Source organism: Pseudoliparis swirei, chromosome 23 (genome assembly GCF_029220125.1).
Source record: "Pseudoliparis swirei isolate HS2019 ecotype Mariana Trench chromosome 23, NWPU_hadal_v1, whole genome shotgun sequence".
NCBI lineage: Eukaryota > Metazoa > Chordata > Actinopteri > Perciformes > Liparidae > Pseudoliparis > Pseudoliparis swirei.
The window spans coordinates 3,324,638-3,344,689 of NC_079410.1; the positions used below are offsets into that span (position 1 = coordinate 3,324,638).

Here is a 20,052-nt window from a genome sequence, read left to right on the forward strand (position 1 = left end):
ATATATACATATATGTATATATATATAAATAATATAATAAATTATTGTATTATTTATATATATATATATAAATTATATTATTATTTATATATAAATATATAAAACATTTATATATATATATAAAAAAATATTATATATTATTATCATACTATATATATATATAAATAAACACACATATATATTATTTATATATATCTAAATAAATATCTTATTATATTATTTATATATATATGTATAAATAAACATTTAAAACCAAATTAATTAATGTGATCATTTACAGTTATTGTTCCCTGTGAAACTGCAAGTTATTTTTAGTAGATGTTTTTCCCAAAACGATCTTAATGTTGCGTTTTATGTAAATATTTCTTATCTGTACAGTCATTTCGTTATCGTAACACTTCCATCTGACATGTTTGTGTGTGTGTCTGTGCATGTGTGAGAGTGAGTGTTTGTGTGTCACTCTCGTAACATCTGCTGTTTGTGTCGTCATTAAACTGGTCAAGAATGTTCTTTTTTTTATATTACATAATTTAAATTAAACTTAAAATATTGCAGGTACATTTAACTTGTAATTTATTTTTGTAAACTGCAGTATTAAAAATAAAAAATGCATTAATTAAACTAAATTCACACATTTAACCTACACTTTCCAGGTTGAACTTTCGGGTCACGGTTTATATTATTTTAGAAACAATGAGTCAAAGTTTATTCACGAAATAAATTTTTTAAATCTGTCATTATATATAATATTATTATATTCGGGCTCTCTTTGACAGTATTCAGCACTCTTTCTGGAGGAAGAAGAAGAGCATCAAGTAATTCTGGAAAATAAAGTTAAGCACTGAAACAGTCTGTGGTCACCAGTTATTATTTCAAAATAACCTCCAAAATATATATACTGTATATATATATATATATATCTCCCTCCCTTCCACTAGGGGTCCTCTTTGCTCTGTCCTTTGTCTTTCAGGCTGTTCATCAGCTGATGAGCCACACCTGAGCCTGAAGGCTATAAAGAGGCAACACCTGAAGCTCCACTAAAGCGTTTTTTGTTTTGTTTAAACTAGTTGTGTTATTACCTTCGCATTGAAAATGTGGAAGGTAATGTTTTGATCGCCGTTTACTTATTTATTTATTTATTTGTATGCGTGTTATTCGCATAAGTAAAAAAGCATTAAACCGAATCGCATGAAATTTGGTGGGATGATTGGTTATTATCCGGGCACCATTGATTAGATTTTGGGATCGATCGGGTCAAAGGTCAAGGTCAAGGTCATGAAAAGGTCAAAATCTTCTTTTTACCATAGCACAGTCAATTTCTATCCAATTGGCATGCAACTAATGCCAAAACGTTCATAATTCAATGCCCAATCTTGTGATATGCGAAGGTATGTGCTCAACCGAGTGCCCGTTCTGGTTTAAATAAATGTATATCTCGTTTTTAACTCGTCTGGTCTCCCATCCATGGTGCAGTCTCTGACCTGGGTTGTAACTATCTATCTATCTAAATATAGTATTTAAAGATATGAATGATCAATGACAAATCTTATTTATTTGTCTCCCAATATATACATGCCAAGACATATGGGGCATTATTATTTAGGGAATGAAGCGAGAAACCACATTTCTGTGTTGAAGGAGCACCAGCTGCCTCTCTGTCGTCACGGGATGGACGTGGACGAAATGGAGGAATGCTTTTTATTTATTTTAATGGAGGTGTGTGTTGTTTTGTTAATGGAGGTATGTTTATTTTTAAAACATTTTTGATGGTATTTTTTTATGGAGTTTTTTTAATGTTTCTATAATTTTCTTACTATTATTAGTATTTTTCATTCGTGTAATAAAACAAATTAAATAAAAAATATTAGTATTTATTCATTCTTTTTTTTAAACCCGTTTGTCTCGGGGCTTTTACTTCGAAAGGACGCCGTTCTCTTCCGGTGTTACGCGGTGTTTCCTGGTGTCACTTGACGCCCAAACGGGAAGACGGTCTCCATGATGACAACTTTAAACATACCGACACTAGCCGTTGGGATCTGCGGCCGCCGGACGGCGATCATTTAAACTTAAAAAACAAAACAAACAACATGTCCGTCTTGTTGTCGAGTCGCGCGCCGGCTGCGGTTCATGATTAAATTCGCTGCGCGTGCTGCTCGGCCAGAGAAACATGGAGGCGCTGCTTTTGTTTACATCCACGATGGTTCGGGAGAGGAGCGCGAGCTAACCCGGCTAGCAGGCGTGTTTGCGGGGAGGGCGTCTCCTTGAAGCCCGCTGCGTGAGGACCGAGGGGGTCGTCTGCCCCCCCTCCTCCGCCAGGTGAGACCACCTGCTGTAAAGCATACACGTGTGCTGCGAGTGGCTCGCGCACGGGCCTAGCTCCTAGTTACCTGTTAACAGGTGAGAGGAGCTCAATTAAAGACCTCATCCGGGTTCTAATCGGCACCCCTAGATGAATAGTATGACATAAATATGTTATGAATAGTCGCGTATTTCTCACTAAATTAGTTCTGGTTGATGTTTCTCTTCCTGTTGTAGCTGCACAACATATTGACGCGTTTTATTTATTTAAATAGACTAAAGTTAGTAAAGCATTTAAAAGAAGCAGAATGAAATAATTGTATTTCCTGTAAAAGACACATTATTTTGTGTCTTATTTAACTTTTTCTGTATTTTAGTTTTTCTATATGTACATTTAAAATTGTCTTTTTTTATAGTTTCCTTGTATTTTACACTTTGTGTTATTTTTAATCCGTAATATTCAGAATATTTATAAATAAATACATATTATTTCTGTGAATACTACATCACACCATACACAATAAATATTAGGACCATCGTGTACAGGACTCGGCTTCTCTTCATCTCCCGTGTGAATTAAAAGAAACTGTAAAAAAAAAAAAATTTAAATTCTATGAAGATGTGCAAGAAAGTGTGAAAGAATTACAGATTTTTTTTACAAAATAAAAGTTTAGGATTAATTCTGACTATGAAAAAGCAGCAATTTATCAAATTTGAAAACCAGAAACCAGAAAATTATAAATTTTTCGTGTGCATAACGTTATCTTAATAGTAATAAGCAATAATAGTGCAAAACAAGACAAACGTCTCCGCTTTCAGCTTCTCCGTCGTGAGGATGAAAAGTCATTTGACTGGTAACTTCAGCTTCCAGACTTCGGACTGACACGGACATTTGAAGACGTCCCTCTTGGTTCTGAGAAGTTCTGATCGATGGTAAAAAGTGTTTTTTCCTTGTGAAGACCTGATGAATCATCCGCTGACTGTGTTTCAGCGATGGCGGTTTCCCCTCAGGACGCTCCCCTCATGGCCATGGACCTGTCCACGGGCTACTCGGTGAAGCCGCTGACCCGCGACCACGGCGAGGCCCTGGACCTGGCCAAGAAGCCCGAGTGGTACCACCGGCGCCCGCCGCCGGGCTGCGGCGCCGACGGCATCGGCTCCCCGTACCGCCCCAGAGCCGCTTCCTCCTACGGCGCCCACCGGCTGCGCCCGGAGCCCGGGGAGGCGGAGCCGGGCCCCGAGTCGCTGGGCAACCGCTACATGAACTCGACGCTGGCTCCCGGGTTGGACCTGTGCCACGGCGGCCTGTGGCACCCGGGCTTCTACGGGCCCGACCGGACCGGCGGCGAGGACCCCGAAAGCAGCGGCAGCAGCGGCGCCGGCGAGGAGAGCGACAGCGGCTCCGACGTCATCTTCCTAGTGTCCTCCGCCGCGGAGCCGGTCCTGTGCGATTCCTTCCTCCAGGACGGCGTGGAACCCGCGTCCGCGCTGGGAGAGGAGGAGGAGGAGGAGGAGGAGGAGGAGGAGGAGGAGGAGGAGGAGGAGGGGAGGGGCCGCCTGCCGCGGCCTCCTCGCTCGCCGAGTCCCGACTCGCTGTCGGCGGAGTCCTCGGAGAGCTCGGCGGACATCCCCGTCCGCCACGCCCGGCCCGTGGTGCTCCTGTCCGACCTCGCCGCCGTCTACGCCAACGCCGCCGCCGCCGCGGTGGACATTTCGAGCGACGACAGCGACGTCATCGAGGTTTCTCCTCGGAAGAGGAGCCCGGTGAGAGAAACTCCTCCGCCGAGCGAGGACGAGAAGCGTCTTCGACACCGAGAGGTTCGGCGGAGCACCAGGATCCAGAGACCGGCGTCCGACACGCCGCCGGTCTCCTGGGGCGGCAGAGCGTCCCGACACAGCCTGAGGAGACGGGCTAAAAGCGACGCGGTGGGCATCTACAACGAGAGCGGCGACTCGGACGCCGTGATGGAGTTCGCGGTGAGGCTGTGCGGCTCGGACGAAGACGAGGAGGAGGAGGCGGCGACCTCGAGGCCGGACGAGAACGAAAGGGTCGGCGGCAACTCGGAGGAGTCGGACGCGGCCGGGGAGTCGCCGCATAGGAAGTCGCCCGAGCGGCGTCCGCCTCGCTGCAAAGTCTCGAACGCCAAAAGCGTCGCTCGGAAACGGAAGGCGCCCGTCGGCCTCCGCGAGACGGCGGGCGCTCGGACTAAACGGAGACGAAGCCGCGGCGCCAAAGCTCCAAAGCCACGGGAGACGAAAACCAACAAAAAGCCGGCGGCGAGGCGGCGGCGGCGAGGAGGGCGCCAGCGGGCCGGACCGTCGGCCGTGTTCTGGCCCCGGGAGCCGGAGATCAAGCTCAAATACGCCAACGTGGCGCCGAAAAGGCGGAGCAAGAAGGCGGCGCCGTTCTGCCCGTTCGTTCACGCCAAGGAGACGACGTGCACCGTGGTGAACGACCAGGAGGAGGAGGAGGCGGTCCGGAGCGGCAGGCGGCGGCGCCCGGGAGCCGCCGGCGGGCCCCCGTCCGGGTTCGTCCCCGGGACGACCTGCTACCGGTTGTGTCGCTTCGCCGCAGACGGCGAGCGCCCGGCGCCGCCGCTGTGCTGCCTGTGCGGTCAGACGGCCAACGCCGCGGGCCTCGGGGACCTCCACGGCCCGTACCGCCCCTCCAACCCGCCGCCGCCGGTCAGCAGGCGCTCGGTGAACGCCTCGGAGGACGGCGGCGGCGACGGGTACGACTGCGGCGTCTCGCTGGACGAGGGCTGGATCCACGAGGACTGCGGCGTCTGGTCCGCCGGCGTCTTCCTGGTCCGAGGGAAGCTGTACGGGTTGGAGGAGGCGGCCCGCATCGCCCAGGAAACGGTGATTTAACAAATATTGTTTTTGCAGCTGAAATCATTTTATTATTATTATTTATTTTCAGATTTTATTTGTGATTGTGCATCTACATGAAATAGATTTATCAGTATATATAATTACTCTCATTCATATTCTGATATTTAAAGTGATTTTACTAAGTGATTATTTTCATCATTGAATAATTAAGTCTATTAAATATCATTAAATGGTAAAACTTCCTGAATATGTTGTTTTTTAAAATTGTATTTGTTTCTAGTTTTTTTGTATATTTATTATTATTTATATTTTATTTTATAAACTTCCTGAAAGTGTTTATTATTATTATTTTTTTAAATTATATTTGTTTGTTTTTATTATTATTTATTTATATTTTACTTTATAAACTTCCTAAATGTATTTTTTTATTACATTATTTTATTTTATCCAGCTTTTTTTTTAATGCTTTTGCCTGAAAAGAATTAACAGATTTTTTTTCTATTTAATTTTTTTTTTCCTAGTGATACAGAAACAGACAATTTGAGGGCGTGTTATTTCACTAAAATGCATTTATTATATATTTTTGAGATCCTGCGTCTCATAATTCTCTTTTTCTTTCAGAAATGTTCGTCGTGCCAACAAACTGGTGCAATTATGGGATGTTTCCAGAAGGCCTGTCCCCGAAATTATCACTACAGATGTGCCATCCAGTCGGGTAACGTTCAACACGGGGAGCCTGAATACGCGTGTGCAGTGGAGCCTGAACACGCGTGTGCATTTACGCTTTTTAAATCTTATTCTGTGCGTCTGTTTTTTTTTCAGGCTGCGTGTTGAACGAGGAAAACTTCTCCATTAGATGTCCGGAGCATAAGGTCAGTTTGAACCTCCGTCAGGGAGCCGTCCGACCTCTAGGGGTCACTAGTGATTCATTTAAGGCGTGAGGAGCCACGCGACCTCTAGGGGTCACTAGTGATTCATTTAAGGTGTGAGGAGCCACGTGACCTCTAGGGGTCACTAGGGATTCATTTAAGATGTGAGGAGCCGTGTGACCTCTAGGGATTCATTTAAGGTGTGAGGAGCCGTGTGACCTCTAGGGGTCACTAGGGATTCATTTAAGGTGTGAGGAGCCGTGTGACCTCTAGGGGTCACTAGGGATTCATTTAAGGTGTGAGGAGCCGTGTGACCTCTAGGGGTCACTAGGGATTCATGTAAGGTGTGAGGAGCCATGTGACCTCTAGGGGTCACTAGTGATTCATTTAAGGTGTGAGGAGCCACGTGACCTCTAGGGATTCATTTAAGGTGTGAGGAGCCACGTGACCTCTAGGGGTCACTAGTGATTCATTTAAGGTGTGAGGAGCCATATGACCTCTAGGGGTCACTAGGGATTCATTTAAGGTGTGAGGAGCTTTATGACCTCTAGGGGTCACTAGTGATTCATTTAAGGTGTGAGGAGCTTTATGACCTCTAGGGGTCACTAGGGATTCAATTAAGGTGTGAGGAGCTTTATGACCTCTAGGGGTCACTAGTGATTCATTTAAGGTGTGAGGAGCCACGTGACCTCTAGGGGTCACTAGTGATTCATTTAAGGTGTGAGGAGCCACGTGACCTCTAGGGGTCACTAGGGATTCATTTAAGGTGTGAGGAGCCACGTGACCTCTAGGGGTCACTAGTGATTCATTTAAGGTGTGAGGAGCCATGTGACCTCTAGGGGTCACTAGGGATTCATTTAAGGTGTGAGGAGCTTTATGACCTCTAGGGGTCACTAGGGATTCATTTAAGGTGTGAGGAGCTTTATGACCTCTAGGCAGGGCTCCAGACTGCGACCAAATGGTCGCATTTTGCGCCTAAAATTAGACACAGTGCGAGTAAATTTTTCATCAACTCGCGCATGCGCGACCAGTAAATTAGCAGATTTTTTTTGTTTTTGTTATTAAATATTTGTTGCTGACAAACTTGTTCTACACTTCAGCCCACTATAGTTAGCGGTAATGCCTGAATGACTGGTTTGCTAACCGACATTAACTCCAGAAGAAGAAGAAAGGAGACGAAAACCGAAGAAGAAGGCTGGCCTGTGTGTGTGTGGGGGGGGGGGGGCTAATGTGTGAAAAGAGGCGCACCGCAGCGGAGACACAACGAGGGCGAGGGCCGCAGAGTGAGAGGTCCACGAGGGGATCCTCACCACCGAGCGGCGTCCCCCGAGTTGAATCTCTGGGTCGACTCAGCCGACTCTCACATGTCTGCCCCTACAGACTGATGCTCACGGTAAACACATTCGATCGGGAGCGCGCGAGGGTTTTGAGAAAGTTAGCGGAAGGATTTAAGTGACAACATCCGGTTTTGCAAAGTTAGCGTAAAGAACCACGTGAAACAACAGCCGTTTTTGAAAATAAGATGTCGACAAATCATACACGAACATATAAAAGTAAACAATGAACTGATTTTGTATCTTTAGAGATCGTTTCTGAGATTTAGCTTAACATATGCTAAGATTAGAACATTTTTACTGGACCAAGGAAGAGTTTATAAAAATTAGTCAGACTTGTGTATGTTAAGAAAAGTCCTGTATATAGATTTCCCCAAGAGTTCCAGGAAATGAATGATGCAGATGTGTTCCATACATATCTGAAATCCTACAATAGCAATCAAACAATTGTAATGTATCAATTAGGACATTTTCAAAGTAAAGTCCTAAATGTTTAAAGAAATCTGTAATTTCTTTAATGTTTGAGTTGCTTTATATATGTATTTCCTCATAGTCCTCATAGCAATAATGCTACACAAAAAATAGAATGCTTCAATCGACACCGTGATCGGTATTATCGGTGATCGGCAGATACTGATTTCAGTGATCGGTGATCGGCACCAAAAACCTGATCGGTGCATCTCTAGAAACCAACAAATGTTTTGATTGGCCACATCGAAGTGCAACATGCACATGCTCAAGGTATGTTTTTTCTTAAAATATGTTTAAACTCAATACAGTAACTTCTGAAGAGTTCTCTGTTGTGAATGTTTTGCAGTTCATGAAGGCAAAAAGGCATAAGATTGTATATTGTCAAATTATGTATCAGTAATACAGTAGAAATGATGGGAAAACTTTGCAAGTCGATTTCTACTGTGCGCAGGGTTTTTCCTGCATAGAGAAAATTTGGGCGAGCCGAGAAGAGTTGTTAACGGGGGAGGGGGTGCTAGTGAGGAGTGTGCTTACCCGTGTGCGCGGATGTGTGCGCGCATCATGACAGAGCGGCCAGCTGCTGATCACTCAGGAAAACCCTGTGTGCGCCCCTAAATTTTCTGCTTGCGCCCCTAACATTTTAAGTTAGGGGCCACTGTGCTCCTAGTTAAAAAAGTTAGTCTGGAGCCCTGCCTCTAGGGGTCACTAGTGATTCATTTAAGGTGTGAGGAGCTTTATGACCTCTAGGGGTCACTAGGGATTCATTTAAGGTGTGAGGAGCTTTATGACCTCTAGGGGTCACTAGGGATTCATTTAAGGTGTGAGGAGCTTTATGACCTCTAGGGGTCACTAGTGATTCATTTAAGGTGTGAGGAGCTTTATGACCTCTAGGGGTCACTAGTGATTCATTTAAGGTGTGAGGAGCTTTATGACCTCTAGGGGTCACTAGTGATTCATTTAAGGTGTGAGGAGCTTTATGACCTCTAGGGGTCACTAGTGATTCATTTAAGGTGTGAGGAGCTTTATGACCTCTAGGGGTCACTAGTGATTCATTTAAGGTGTGAGGAGCTTTATGACCTCTAGGGGTCACTAGTGATTCATTTAAGGTGTGAGGAGCTTTATGACCTCTAGGGGTCACTAGTGATTCATTTAAGGTGTGAGGAGCTTTATGACCTCTAGGGGTCACTAGTGATTCATTTAAGGTGTGAGGAGCTTTATGACCTCTAGGGGTCACTAGTGATTCATTTAAGGTGTGAGGAGCCGTGTGACCTCTAGGGGTCACTAGGGATTCATTTAAGGTGTGAGGAGCTTTATGACCTCTAGGGGTCACTAGTGATTAATTTAAGGTGTGAGGAGCCGTGTGACCTCTAGGGGTCACTAGGGATTCATTTAAGGTGTGAGGAGCCACGTGACCTCTAGGGGTCACTAGTGATTCATTTAAGGTGTGAGGAGCTTTATGACCTCTAGGGGTCACTAGTGATTAATTTAAGGTGTGAGGAGCCGTGTGACCTCTAGGGGTCACTAGTGATTCATTTAAGGTGTGAGGAGCCACGTGACCTCTAGGGGTCACTAGTGATTCATTTAAGGTGTGAGGAGCCGTGTGACCTCTAGGGGTCACTAGTGATTCATTTAAGGTGTGAGGAGCCGTGTGACCTCTAGGGGTCACTAGGGATTCATTTCAAAGTGTGAGGAGCCGTGTGACCTCTAGGGGTCACGAGTGATTCATTTAAGGTGTGAGGAGCCGCGTGACCTCTAGGGGTCACTAGGGATTCATTTAAGGTGTGAGGAGCCGTGTGACCTCTAGGGGTCACTAGTGATTCATTTCAAAGTGTGAGGAGCTTTATGACCTCTAGGGGTCACTAGTGATTCATTTCAAAGTGTGAGGAGCTTTATGACCTCTAGGGGTCACTAGTGATTCATTTCAAAGTGTGAGGAGCTTTATGACCTCTAGGGGTCACTAGTGATTCCTTCAGGGTGTTTATTTGTTTACATGTGTTTGTTTGTTTGTTTGTGTCCAACAGAACAAACTGTTGACGGTGGTCACCAGGCAACACAGGAGATGACGTGAAAGACATTCGGGGGGAACTGGAGGTTTGTGATATTTAAACAATCGATTTTTTATATTCAAATGTTATATATAGACTTTATATATATATAAAGTATTTATAAATTTATTAATCGTCCCAAATACTTCTCTTGTTCTTTTTAGAACATTATTTACCTTTATTTTTAATCTTTCCAACTCCTTTAAGGATCGTTAGTGGAGTGAGCTTTAATAAATAACTTAACTTATTTTTATTTTAATACTTTTTCAGACTAAAACAAACAAGAAAATATTCAAATGTATTCTTTTAATGTCAATGTAATATCTTTGTTGTTGTTCTTCCAGAATGATCCACAGAGCTCCTCGACTGGTTTAAACAAAAAAAGAAAAAACACAAATTAATTTCACATCAAAGACGGATCAATCGTGTGTGTGTGTGTGTTCCTCCATCCACAAACACATTTGTATTAATTACCGTCGCATTGAAAATGCAGAAGGTTATGTTTTGATCGCCGTGTATTTATTTATTTATTTGTATGAGTGTTACTCGCATAACTAAAAAAGTATTAAAATTGCATGAAATTTGGTGGGATGATTGGTTATTATCCGGGGACCATTTGATTAGATTTTGGGATCCGTCGGGTCAAAGGTCAAGGTCATGAAAAGGTCAAAATCTTTTTACCATAGCGTGGTCAATTTTTATCCAATTGGCATAAAACTAATGCCAAAATGTTAATAATTCAATGCCCAATCTTGTGGTATGCACTCTACCGAGTGCCCGTTCTAGTTGAACATGTTTAAATGAGCTTCATTCATTCTTTTATAAGAGTCCTCTACTCCCCTTTTTTCTTCTCTTCTCTTCTTTTCAGTCATCACAAAAACCCGTAACATAAATATGTTCATAAAGCTGCAGCCACCGGCCACTAGGCACTTTATCGGTTGTTATTTTTTACTCTTATTATTTAAGTTTTAAGACCACGAACTGGACATTCAAGTTATTTGAAGCACTTTTTGTTTCCGGGGGAATTTTTTGATTGAAACGTGAAAGAAAAAGCAGAAATGTCTCGTAAACGGCAGCGTTCAATGTCCCGTGGTCGAGTCGGGGAAGTTCTCTGATTGTTTTGTTTATTTTAAAGGGCCAGTTAAACTAAATCACCAAGAAAACTATTTTAATTGTGATTTTAATTGAAAAGAATTCCAGCTTCTTGCAGTTAAAGATTTGCTTCGTCTAGTTTTATTATTATTATTTATTGGTCGTAAACAAAACAAACTATTAGACTATTAAATAGATTTATAAAAACATAACATATAGGCTGATGAATGCAGGAAACTATTTTTTGTGATTATGTTGAATTGATCCTTTTAATATAAATATGTATTTCTGAGCCACGTGGAGCTAAAACCGCGTTCTGCAGCTTTACCTTCCCCTATATATATTTATATAATTATATATATATATAATTATATTTATTTACATGTGTAATTATAATTAAATATAATTATTCATATATACTTGTGTATATATATAAATAAATTATTTAAGGTTGTAAGAACGGACGCGTTTTGTTTTTTATTGTTTGAAAAATGAAAAAGATAATTCAGGTTCTTTAAGTCAGTAAAACTGAACTCTGTCTCTCTTGAAATAGAAAAATAGATTTTATAAACTCAGATTCATGCTGTTTTTTGGGCGGGGTTTATACTTGTTTTATGTAAGTTTTGAACAATGTTTTTTGGGCAAATATCCAAATATCCTCTTAATGCAGATGTGTTATTCATCATGTGTGCGTATGTATATATATAATTTATGTTTCTGTGGTAGACAGATTGGTTTTGTACTTTTTACATTTGAGCTGAAGAAAAATTATGATTTATCGTTGACATTTTGCTTCATAGAAATATCATATTTGCTAGGATTTCAGTGAAAGATATTACTTTTTATTTTTTTTAATGTTCAGTATCTCTTACCCTAAAAGGTAATTGGCTGAAGCCATGCAGGTAAAGTCCAGGTGTGCTGTAGTTTCATGGGGGCGGGGCTAGAAGAGTAAAACAAGAGCCAATTAACACTCATACCACTAGGGGGCGTTTCCAGACGCTCATAGCCGATTGGTTGAGGCATCAAAAAGGGAAAAAGAAATTTTTTAGTCATAGAACTAACAGTCTGTTTATTAATTTTTTTAATTCGAAATCACAACATGACAAATATTAAAAGAACAATGTGGGTTTGTGATAAAACAAATCATAAATATATGCATCTGCTAGAAATAAATAATTTAACTACATAAACAAAAACACTTTACAGGAACATGTCTACCAAACACCACGCTGCCCTCGACCTCTTTCGAAAGCCTTCCCGGTTATTTGGTGGACTTTCCAATCATTTAAACATATTGCTTCATTGTTCTGGACATTGTTGTCCAGTGAGATCAACACGAGGCGCGTGACCGGGGGTCGATCCCGACGCTCAGGCGCAACACTTCTTCTTCTTTTTAATATTTCTTCTTCATCTTTGGAGGGATTTTTATTTCCTCCTCGGTCTCACTCACGCGTAACGCACGCCGCCTACACGCAGATCTCGATGGGCGTGGCCACCAGGAGGCGCCCCCTCTCATTGTTCTCCCGGTTGACGCGCTCGTAGCCGCCGGTGGAGGCCGGCGAACTGTTGGCGGAGGAGTAGTGCGTGTCCATCGCGACGCTCCCCTTCGCCGTCGCCGCGGGCGACAGGCTCTGCCGCTTCAGCCTGTCCGCTAACGCGTCGTCCTCCGATGACGAAGAGGAGGCGGAGGAGGCGATGTCTAGGGGAGGCGCGCTGTTCGCCGCGCCGCCGCCGCTCGCGTTCCCGTTCTCCGTGTCCAACATCCAGCACAGGTTGAAGTAGCTGAAGACCTCCTTGACGGAGCAGCGGCGCTCCTGCTCCACGCAGAGGAGCCTGCGGAACATGCGCATCGCCTCGTCGGTGAAGCGGCGCCACTGCGACGGCACGGCGGCGGCGGCGGCGCGGCGGCGGAGGCACTGCCAGCGCACAAACTCCTCGTAGAAGTTGTCGTCGGGCATGGCCTTCTCCCACGGGAAGTTGCCAGTCAGCATGCAGAAGAGCAGCACGCCGAACGCCCACACGTCCGTGCTGTCGTCCACGCGGAAGCCCTCGTGCCGCGCGGGGTCGCACAGCTCCGGCGCCGTGTACGGGATCGTGCCGCTCACGCGCTTCACGGGGGAGCCGGCGCGCCGCGTCATGCCGAAGTCGGACAGCTTGACGCGGCGGCACTCCTTGTCGAACAGGAGGATGTTCTCGGGCTTGATGTCCCGGTGGACCAGCTTCTTGCAGTGCAGGTAGTCCAGCGCGAGCGCCACCTGGTGGACGCAGCGCTTCGCCACCGGCTCAGGTAAACCCACCTGAGGGGGGGGGGGGGGGGGACAGACAAGGAGACCCCATCAGCTCACGGTTTACTTTTACTATTAGTATACACTCACACATGTTAAAATATATATATAAATGTGTATATATATATACATACTTAAATGTATATATATACATATTTAAATATGTATATGTACACATATTTAAATATATATACATATTTATATGTATATATATATATACATATTTAAATATGTATATATATAAATATATGTATATATAGAGTAGAGCCAGTGAAATGTTTGGCTGCAGGAGTAAATACGTTATGAGCTATTTTAATAAATATTATGTATAACTATGCTGGGTTAATGACTCAGAAAATGTATAATCATGTTTTTATTAGACAAAGAGTATTTCTACGCGCTACCAGCTGTCTATGAGTCATTCGTAGGTCTATGTATTTTAAATGTATTGTATTCTATTTCATGTTTTGTACCATTTGAATTAAAAGTTTAATTGATTATGTCCTAATTAGACCCTTTTTTTTTCCAGCTTGTATTTCCTCATATTTATTATAAATATGCCGAAGTAGCCACAAGCAGTTCCTGTTTTCCTAAAACCTTAAAAACAAACATGGTCCTCTCACCTGTGGCGGGATGATGTCGAACAGATCCCCGGCCAGCGCGTACTCCTGAGCGAAGACGTAGTACTCGTCCGTCTCGAAGGCGATGCCGTACATGTTGATGATGAAGGGGCAGGGCGACAGGTACAGGGACACGCTGTACTCACGCAGGAAGCTGCGCAACTTCGTGCTCTTCTTCCTCAGGAACTTCAGTGCCATCTTTGTGCCTGAAGAAAAAATAAAATAAAGATTGTGTTGTGTTATATATATATAAATATGTATATTTAAATATATATATACACACATATATAAATAAATTTACATATGTAAATATATAAATACATATTTATATCAGTATAAATATATTTATATAAATAAATATATTTATATATATATATAATTTATTTTCTCAACATATCAAAGTGATTTATTTCACAGCCGCCTAATTGCCTGAATGAAACTTAATTAAAAATATCAAAATGTGATTAATAATTCAAATCTGAATGAATCGCTGCCGTCTCTTAAATCCTCTCGTGTGAACTCGTTTTGACATCCTTCACTTAAATGTACTAATACCACACTGAAACTTTAAATATGTCAGCATAGTTGTTCTATTCATCAACTTATACGTCTTGTAAAACGAGCGTCACAGAAGTATTTAAACTCGAGGCGTACCTCGGATCTTGTGGACGACCAGGTCCACCTTGCCGTAGGTTCCCTTCCCGAGCTCCCCGACCACCTCGTAGTATTTGTTGATGTCCAGCTTCTCCAGGTTCTGAGCGGCGATCAGCTGGAGCTCCTCCAGGATGTCGATGGAGGCGCCGCGGGGCGAGGAGCTCATCGCGGTGGAGCGTCGGAGCCGGGGGGGCGAGGGGTCGGGGGGTCGGTGTTCCTGAGGGTCGGGAGGAGCCGGAAGGAGGTGACGCTCATTGTATTGGAGCTACACATTGTCTTGTATATGCACATTGTGCACATTGTATTATACGTGCACATTGTATTGCATGTACACATTGTATTATACATTAACATTGTACACACTGTACACATTGTATTTTACGTGCACATTGTACTGCAGGTTGAGGAAGAAGAAAAAGTCGAACCGCGAGCGAGACGAGAACCACGGAGCTATTTGTGGAGCCGATGTACTGAAAGTCTAATTCCGCTCCTTCGCGCCGGCTGGCTTCCAAATCTCAGCAAACCTGTCTCACCTTCCTCCTTCTGCCCGTCTGTCTGCTTCCACAGCGAGCCGGCAGGACAGGAGAGACGCCCGCCGCAGCATTGATACCGTCTCATTAATAATGGCGGGAACGCGGCGAATGAGGCGGGAACGCGGGTAGAGAGGCGGGAACGCAGCGATGGAGATAATATCACACAAGTACAATATCTGCCTCTAAGATTTAGTGCAAAAGAAAGTTAAAAACATAAATACTTAAGTAATAATACTTTGACTTTATAGGACCCGAAAATGTTACTTTAAGCAACAAATAAAGATCACACTCCTCGTCGAGTTGTCATATTTAACATGTGCAAATATTCTTTGTATTTTTACGTCAAAATCTATATATCTTTTCTTCACGCCTGATGAAATTTGACGCGTTCTTACGTAACATAATGCAATCAATACTTTTGAGACTCATTGATTTAAACCGTCTTCACGTATATCGATCGCACTGAGAGAAAACAAAACACGTCATCATTTAAAATGATTGACAGCAGCTTAAAAGTCGCCTTGCAGACACGGAGGGTTTAGGAAACGTCCCCGGACTCAAACGGCGCCGAGCAGATAAAAACGACGAGTCGGCAGAACCCGAAGGAGCCGGCTGTCCGTCAGCATCCGTCTGACAAGGTCAGTAAAACAAACGCACAGCGGACAGACAAACAATTCACAACAACAACGTCCAGTTCATCTTCCACATGAAACTTGACAGCCGGTTTCTTTGTTCTTTTATCACCCGTCCTCTGAAGATACCGGAGCAGATTGGTTTTAACTGGTTTTGGTGTTCCCACGCAGGCAACGAGCCTCGCGATGCGGCTCAGAGGATCTTCTGACGATGCACAATAAGTCTGCTTCAGTTCACCCGTCTTTACTGGACGGGCATTTTCCATTTGTGCATTAAAACCAGTAGAAATATATAAACATCGGTCTCACACCTGAAGGGGACCATGGCTCTGTGTTCTAGAGCTTTTATTCCTCATCCTGCAGCAGCCATGCCTGCTTTGGATTGCAAAAGAAAAGTTGTTCTTTTACAGTTTGTCCACTGTAAAAACAACCAAAGAGAACAATTGAACTTTGGGAAATGCAATTTATTGAAAATATCTATTTTTGCAATTTGTTGTAAATATCAAATTTTTTTTTTTATATCTATTTTTTTGAGTAATGTACAAATCACTCTAAAATTATACTGTATATATATATAAATTATTAAAGGTAAGAACGGACGCGTTTTGTTTTTTATTGTTTCAGGAATGAAAAAGAAAATTCATGTTCTTTAATAAAAGTCAGTAAAACTGAACTCTTTGTCTCTCTTGAAATGAATAAATAGATTCATAAACTCAGATTCATGGTGTGTTGGTTTTTTTACACTTGTTTTCTGTAAGTTTTGAATTAAATGTTCTTGCAGCTGCAAAAAGTGCGTCTGAGTTTTTTTGGCAAATTACCAAATATCCTCTAATGCATTTGGGTTCTTCATCATGTGTGTGTATGTGTATGTATATACTGTATATGTATTTATGTTCCTGTGGCCCCAGCTGCATCTTGGTCACAGTTACATTAATAAAGTACAACATTATTTAATCATGCAACGGCTCGGACTATAAAAAGTTGAAAGAATTAAGATGGCACAAATTAGTCAGCCTTTTATGAAAAGATGTTCCCTCTATCTGATTGTATTTTTTTTTTTAACCACATTCAGAAAATCCCATATGGAGTGCCACATTTTTTTAAATGCACATAGAGACGCGCGTTCCCTTTTCAAGTTTATCCACGAAGGCGAAGCTACACAATCGAACCTGGAGCGTCTCGACCTTTTCCAGGCTTCCCTCTCTGGTCCCAGTCTCTGCAGGACTTCAGGTCTGGTCCCAGTCCCTGCAGGACTTCAGGTCTAGTCCCAGTCTCTGCAGGACTTCAGGTCTGGTCCCAGTCTCTGCAGGACTTCAGGTCTCCTCTTCTGTGTAAAATGTCACTCTCTGAATCTGAGATGACAGAACCAGGGAGATTATTTCTTCACCACGAGCAGCTCTGTCTTCTTTCCTCTCTTCCTCTCTTTCCTCGCTCCCTCTTTCCTCGCTGTGCTGCTCGGGCCGTCGGCTCGCACCGCACATCAAAGCAGCGAGGCTCAAACCGGCATCTACGAGCACACGGGCTTCTGTGGCGGCACATCACCGGGCGCCTTTAATGCCAACCCAGCCCCCCAGTGGAAAAGGTACCGCCCTTTCTCTGCTTTTATCTCTTCTTGTTCTTCTCCTTCATCATTCCTCCTCTTCTCTGAACATGTGATCCTCCGTCTGCAGGGTGGCGGTGTGTACGCAAAAAAAAAAGAAGAGAATCGGGACGGCCATGAATAAAAACAGAGCTCTGAGTCTTGTGAATTATTTTGTATTTATTTTTATTATGTCTTTCTGACTGAAGACATCAGATTTGTGGCGACGCTGTTGAATTAAAAGATTCACGTGAGGGAAATTAAACCATCTGTCGCTGTCGTGGAGCCCCGGTGTGCGGCGTTAAATCAGCCGGGTGCAATATGCAGCATCACCACTAGATGTCACTAGATCCTCCGCACATGCACACTTACGCCGGAGATATTTTAACATGTTAAATCTGGAATTTCTTTTACACTTCACTGTAAATGAAACTGTATTTTCAGAGCCAGTTACACCACATGTCATCATTCGTAAATCGGTAGCAAACTCTTGCGGACTTGTGGATCCGGGAATCGAACCAACGACTCCTCGGATAAGAGGGCGACCTGCTGCGCCACGGTGACTTCTTGTGGAACGCTCCAGTAAAAACGTGTACGTAGGGCCAGTATGTGGAACAATGACGTCAACGGTAGCCGTCGTTTAAAATCAGGTGGATGCAATATGAAACTTCACCACTAGAGGTCACTAGATCCTCCACACGTGCTTCTTTATGCCGGAGATAACATGTTAAAATCGTGGAAATCTGGATTTTCGACACCGTCTCGAGTTCTCCGTTAAATTAACGTGCATTTTCAGAGGGTCCCGTAAAAACGCGTACGTAGGCCGACTGTGTGGAACAGTGACGTCAACGGCTGTCTTCACAAATACGAGTTTAAAAGAAAGAAAAGATCCAAACGAAGCAATATTTAAAAAGCCTTCAGGAAATGAATTCTCTTTCTATTGACACTTAATGTAACGTACGGGAGGCCACGCCCACAACAGACTCTTATTCACGTTATCCATTTGCCGGCGGTTCGAGCGGGAACCCGACGCGACATTCAAAGGTCGTGTTGCATTCAAATGAAAAGACCAAATCCTGAAGACAACGGAGGTCAAAGGCGGCAAAGTTGCCGACGAAATAGATCGTTAACGATTAAATTCAACGATTGTTCTTCCAATTAATTGATTAAAGCTGCAAGCTGTGTGGATGTAAACCTTCATTTGAGTATTCGGAACATTATTTTGACTTTTTGTGCTTTGAAAACACCTAAAAGGATAAACCGAGTATTAAATCGTACAATAGTAGATCATATTTATGCCAATCAAATAATGGATTAATGGACTCATCATTTCGGATATGAGACCAGACTCCATAATCTCTGCCGCCCAGTCTGAGGGATCAAAACGCTTTTTTATGCCATTTCAGCTCCCAAAAAAACAAAGAGTTCCCATTAATACAAAATAATTTAAATAGAAGATAATGAAGATGTTGAGCACCCACAGCGTCTCATCCTTCACGAGGCTGATGTCAGTGTCATTGTTTACAGTCTGGGGGGGGGGGGGGGGGGGGGGGGGGGAGTCATGAGAAGCTGCAGCACAAAGACATCATGAACCAGCTCTGCAGACACAAAGCAGCGCAATCGATGCACACGCAAAGACACGTATGCGCGTGCACGTGAGCACGTTTGCAAATTAATAACGTGATCAATAAAATGTTTTTTAAATCCCAAATACAGTGACGTAGCTACAGATGAGCAAGAGAGGAGGTTGACGGCAGCTCCATTGTTCTGCTCAGCCACACGGACTCTGACTTTTAAATTATAAATTATTTAAAATGCGATTCATAATTGAAATAAATCAGATTTAAAACAGATGAATTAACAACGGAGGCGTGTATGCTTTGTAGCACAAAGACGTGACGTGACCGACCCCAATCTGAGAATCAATGCATGATAATAATACAAATAAAACACATTCAAAGACACAAACGAGCATTTAATTAGCAGTTATCTGATCTTACCTTTCAAAATATGCTGCATGCAACCTGTCAATCCGCCCAGACACCTGCGTGTTTGAGAGAAAAGAGGACGCCGACGCTTCGTTTCTTCTTCTTCTTCTTCTTCTTCTTCTTCTCCTTCTTCTTCTCCTCCTTCCCGACCTCCGCTCGTCTGCCCCGCCGCTGTCGGTCGCCGTCTCCCCCGCTGCCGGTTCTCCCTCGAGCCGCTCCGTCTCTCTATTGTCTCGGCTGCTTCGTCTTCTCCTCCTGCGGGCGAGGCCCCGCCCACCCGCCGCCGACGGCCAATCAGAGCGCAGAGCGGCGGTGCGCTCCTCTGCGACGGTGTTGCGTTCACGTAACGTAGGAATTTAATATAATCTACAACCGGGTGAGATGAGAACAAATAAGACAAGATACACATTTAAGATAAGATAAAGTAAGGTAAGATTAAATAGGATAAGACAAGATATAAAATAAGACGAATTAATGTAAGATAAAGTCAAATAAAATAAGATCAAACAAGATACAATAACAGTAATATAATAAAAAATAAGAAAATTAAGAAAGAGTAACATTCAAAATATACACAACACCAAAAATGTAAACAAATATCCCAAAGTGGTTCTTGATGAGGTAAAGTTTCACGTTATTTTTATATATTTGAACGGAGAACAAAAACAGAGAAGCAGTCTGTGGCAATAAAAGTCAAAGATCTCTCTTTTGTTAAGATAAAATAATAATAAAATAACATAATCCTTTATTTTCAAGAGCAAAGTATAAAAAAAATAAAAAAATACAAGCGCAATAAATAATTAAACAGCAGCGGTAA

At 43.2% G+C, this 20,052-nt stretch overlaps 2 protein-coding genes across 3 annotated transcripts; one reads left to right on the forward strand and one right to left on the reverse strand.

The window, feature by feature from the left end:
* Positions 1–2,000: 2,000 nt before the first annotated feature.
* si:ch211-165g14.1 (transcription factor 20) lies at positions 2,001–10,438 on the forward strand. The gene is made up of 6 exons (XM_056406711.1): positions 2,001–2,316; positions 3,290–5,160; positions 5,755–5,848; positions 5,956–6,005; positions 9,829–9,898; positions 10,197–10,438. Exons 2-5 carry the CDS (start codon positions 3,292–3,294, stop codon positions 9,868–9,870), a joined length of 2,055 nt encoding a protein of 684 aa, XP_056262686.1. The 5' UTR covers positions 2,001–2,316; positions 3,290–3,291; the 3' UTR covers positions 9,871–9,898; positions 10,197–10,438.
* A 78-nt stretch (positions 10,439–10,516) lies between these two features.
* Positions 10,517–19,392, reverse strand: unm_sa1261 (un-named sa1261). Of its 2 annotated transcripts, XM_056406737.1 has the most exons (5): positions 19,248–19,392; positions 16,838–17,020; positions 14,504–14,720; positions 13,853–14,055; positions 10,517–13,241 (listed from the first exon to the last, which is right to left on the reverse strand). In XM_056406737.1, the coding sequence occupies exons 3-5, from the start codon at positions 14,667–14,669 to the stop codon at positions 12,411–12,413; spliced, it is 1,200 nt and encodes a 399-aa protein (XP_056262712.1). In that variant the 5' UTR covers positions 14,670–14,720; positions 16,838–17,020; positions 19,248–19,392; the 3' UTR covers positions 10,517–12,410. The 2 variants fall into 2 exon arrangements, with proteins under 2 accessions (XP_056262712.1, XP_056262711.1); XM_056406736.1 differs by lacking the exon at positions 16,838–17,020.
* Positions 19,393–20,052: the final 660 nt, after the last annotated feature.

What these genes read in the sequence shown, in the direction of transcription:
- si:ch211-165g14.1 (XM_056406711.1), top strand. Translation starts at nt 3,292, where the DNA reads ATGGCGGTTTCCCCTCAGGACGCTCCCCTCATGGCCATGGACCTGTCC. An exon ending in CAGATGTGCCATCCAGTCGG is followed by an intron (nt 5,849 to 5,955) that starts GTAACGTTCAAC and finishes TTTTTTTTTCAG; the next exon opens with GCTGCGTGTTGAACGAGGAA. An exon ending in TTAGATGTCCGGAGCATAAG is followed by an intron (nt 6,006 to 9,828) that starts GTCAGTTTGAAC and finishes TGTGTCCAACAG; the next exon opens with AACAAACTGTTGACGGTGGT.
- unm_sa1261 (XM_056406736.1), bottom strand. Translation starts at nt 14,669, where the DNA reads ATGAGCTCCTCGCCCCGCGGCGCCTCCATCGACATCCTGGAGGAGCTC. An exon ending in GGTCGTCCACAAGATCCGAG is followed by an intron (nt 14,056 to 14,503) that starts GTACGCCTCGAG and finishes TTTTTTCTTCAG; the next exon opens with GCACAAAGATGGCACTGAAG. An exon ending in TCGACATCATCCCGCCACAG is followed by an intron (nt 13,242 to 13,852) that starts GTGAGAGGACCA and finishes CCCCCCCCTCAG; the next exon opens with GTGGGTTTACCTGAGCCGGT.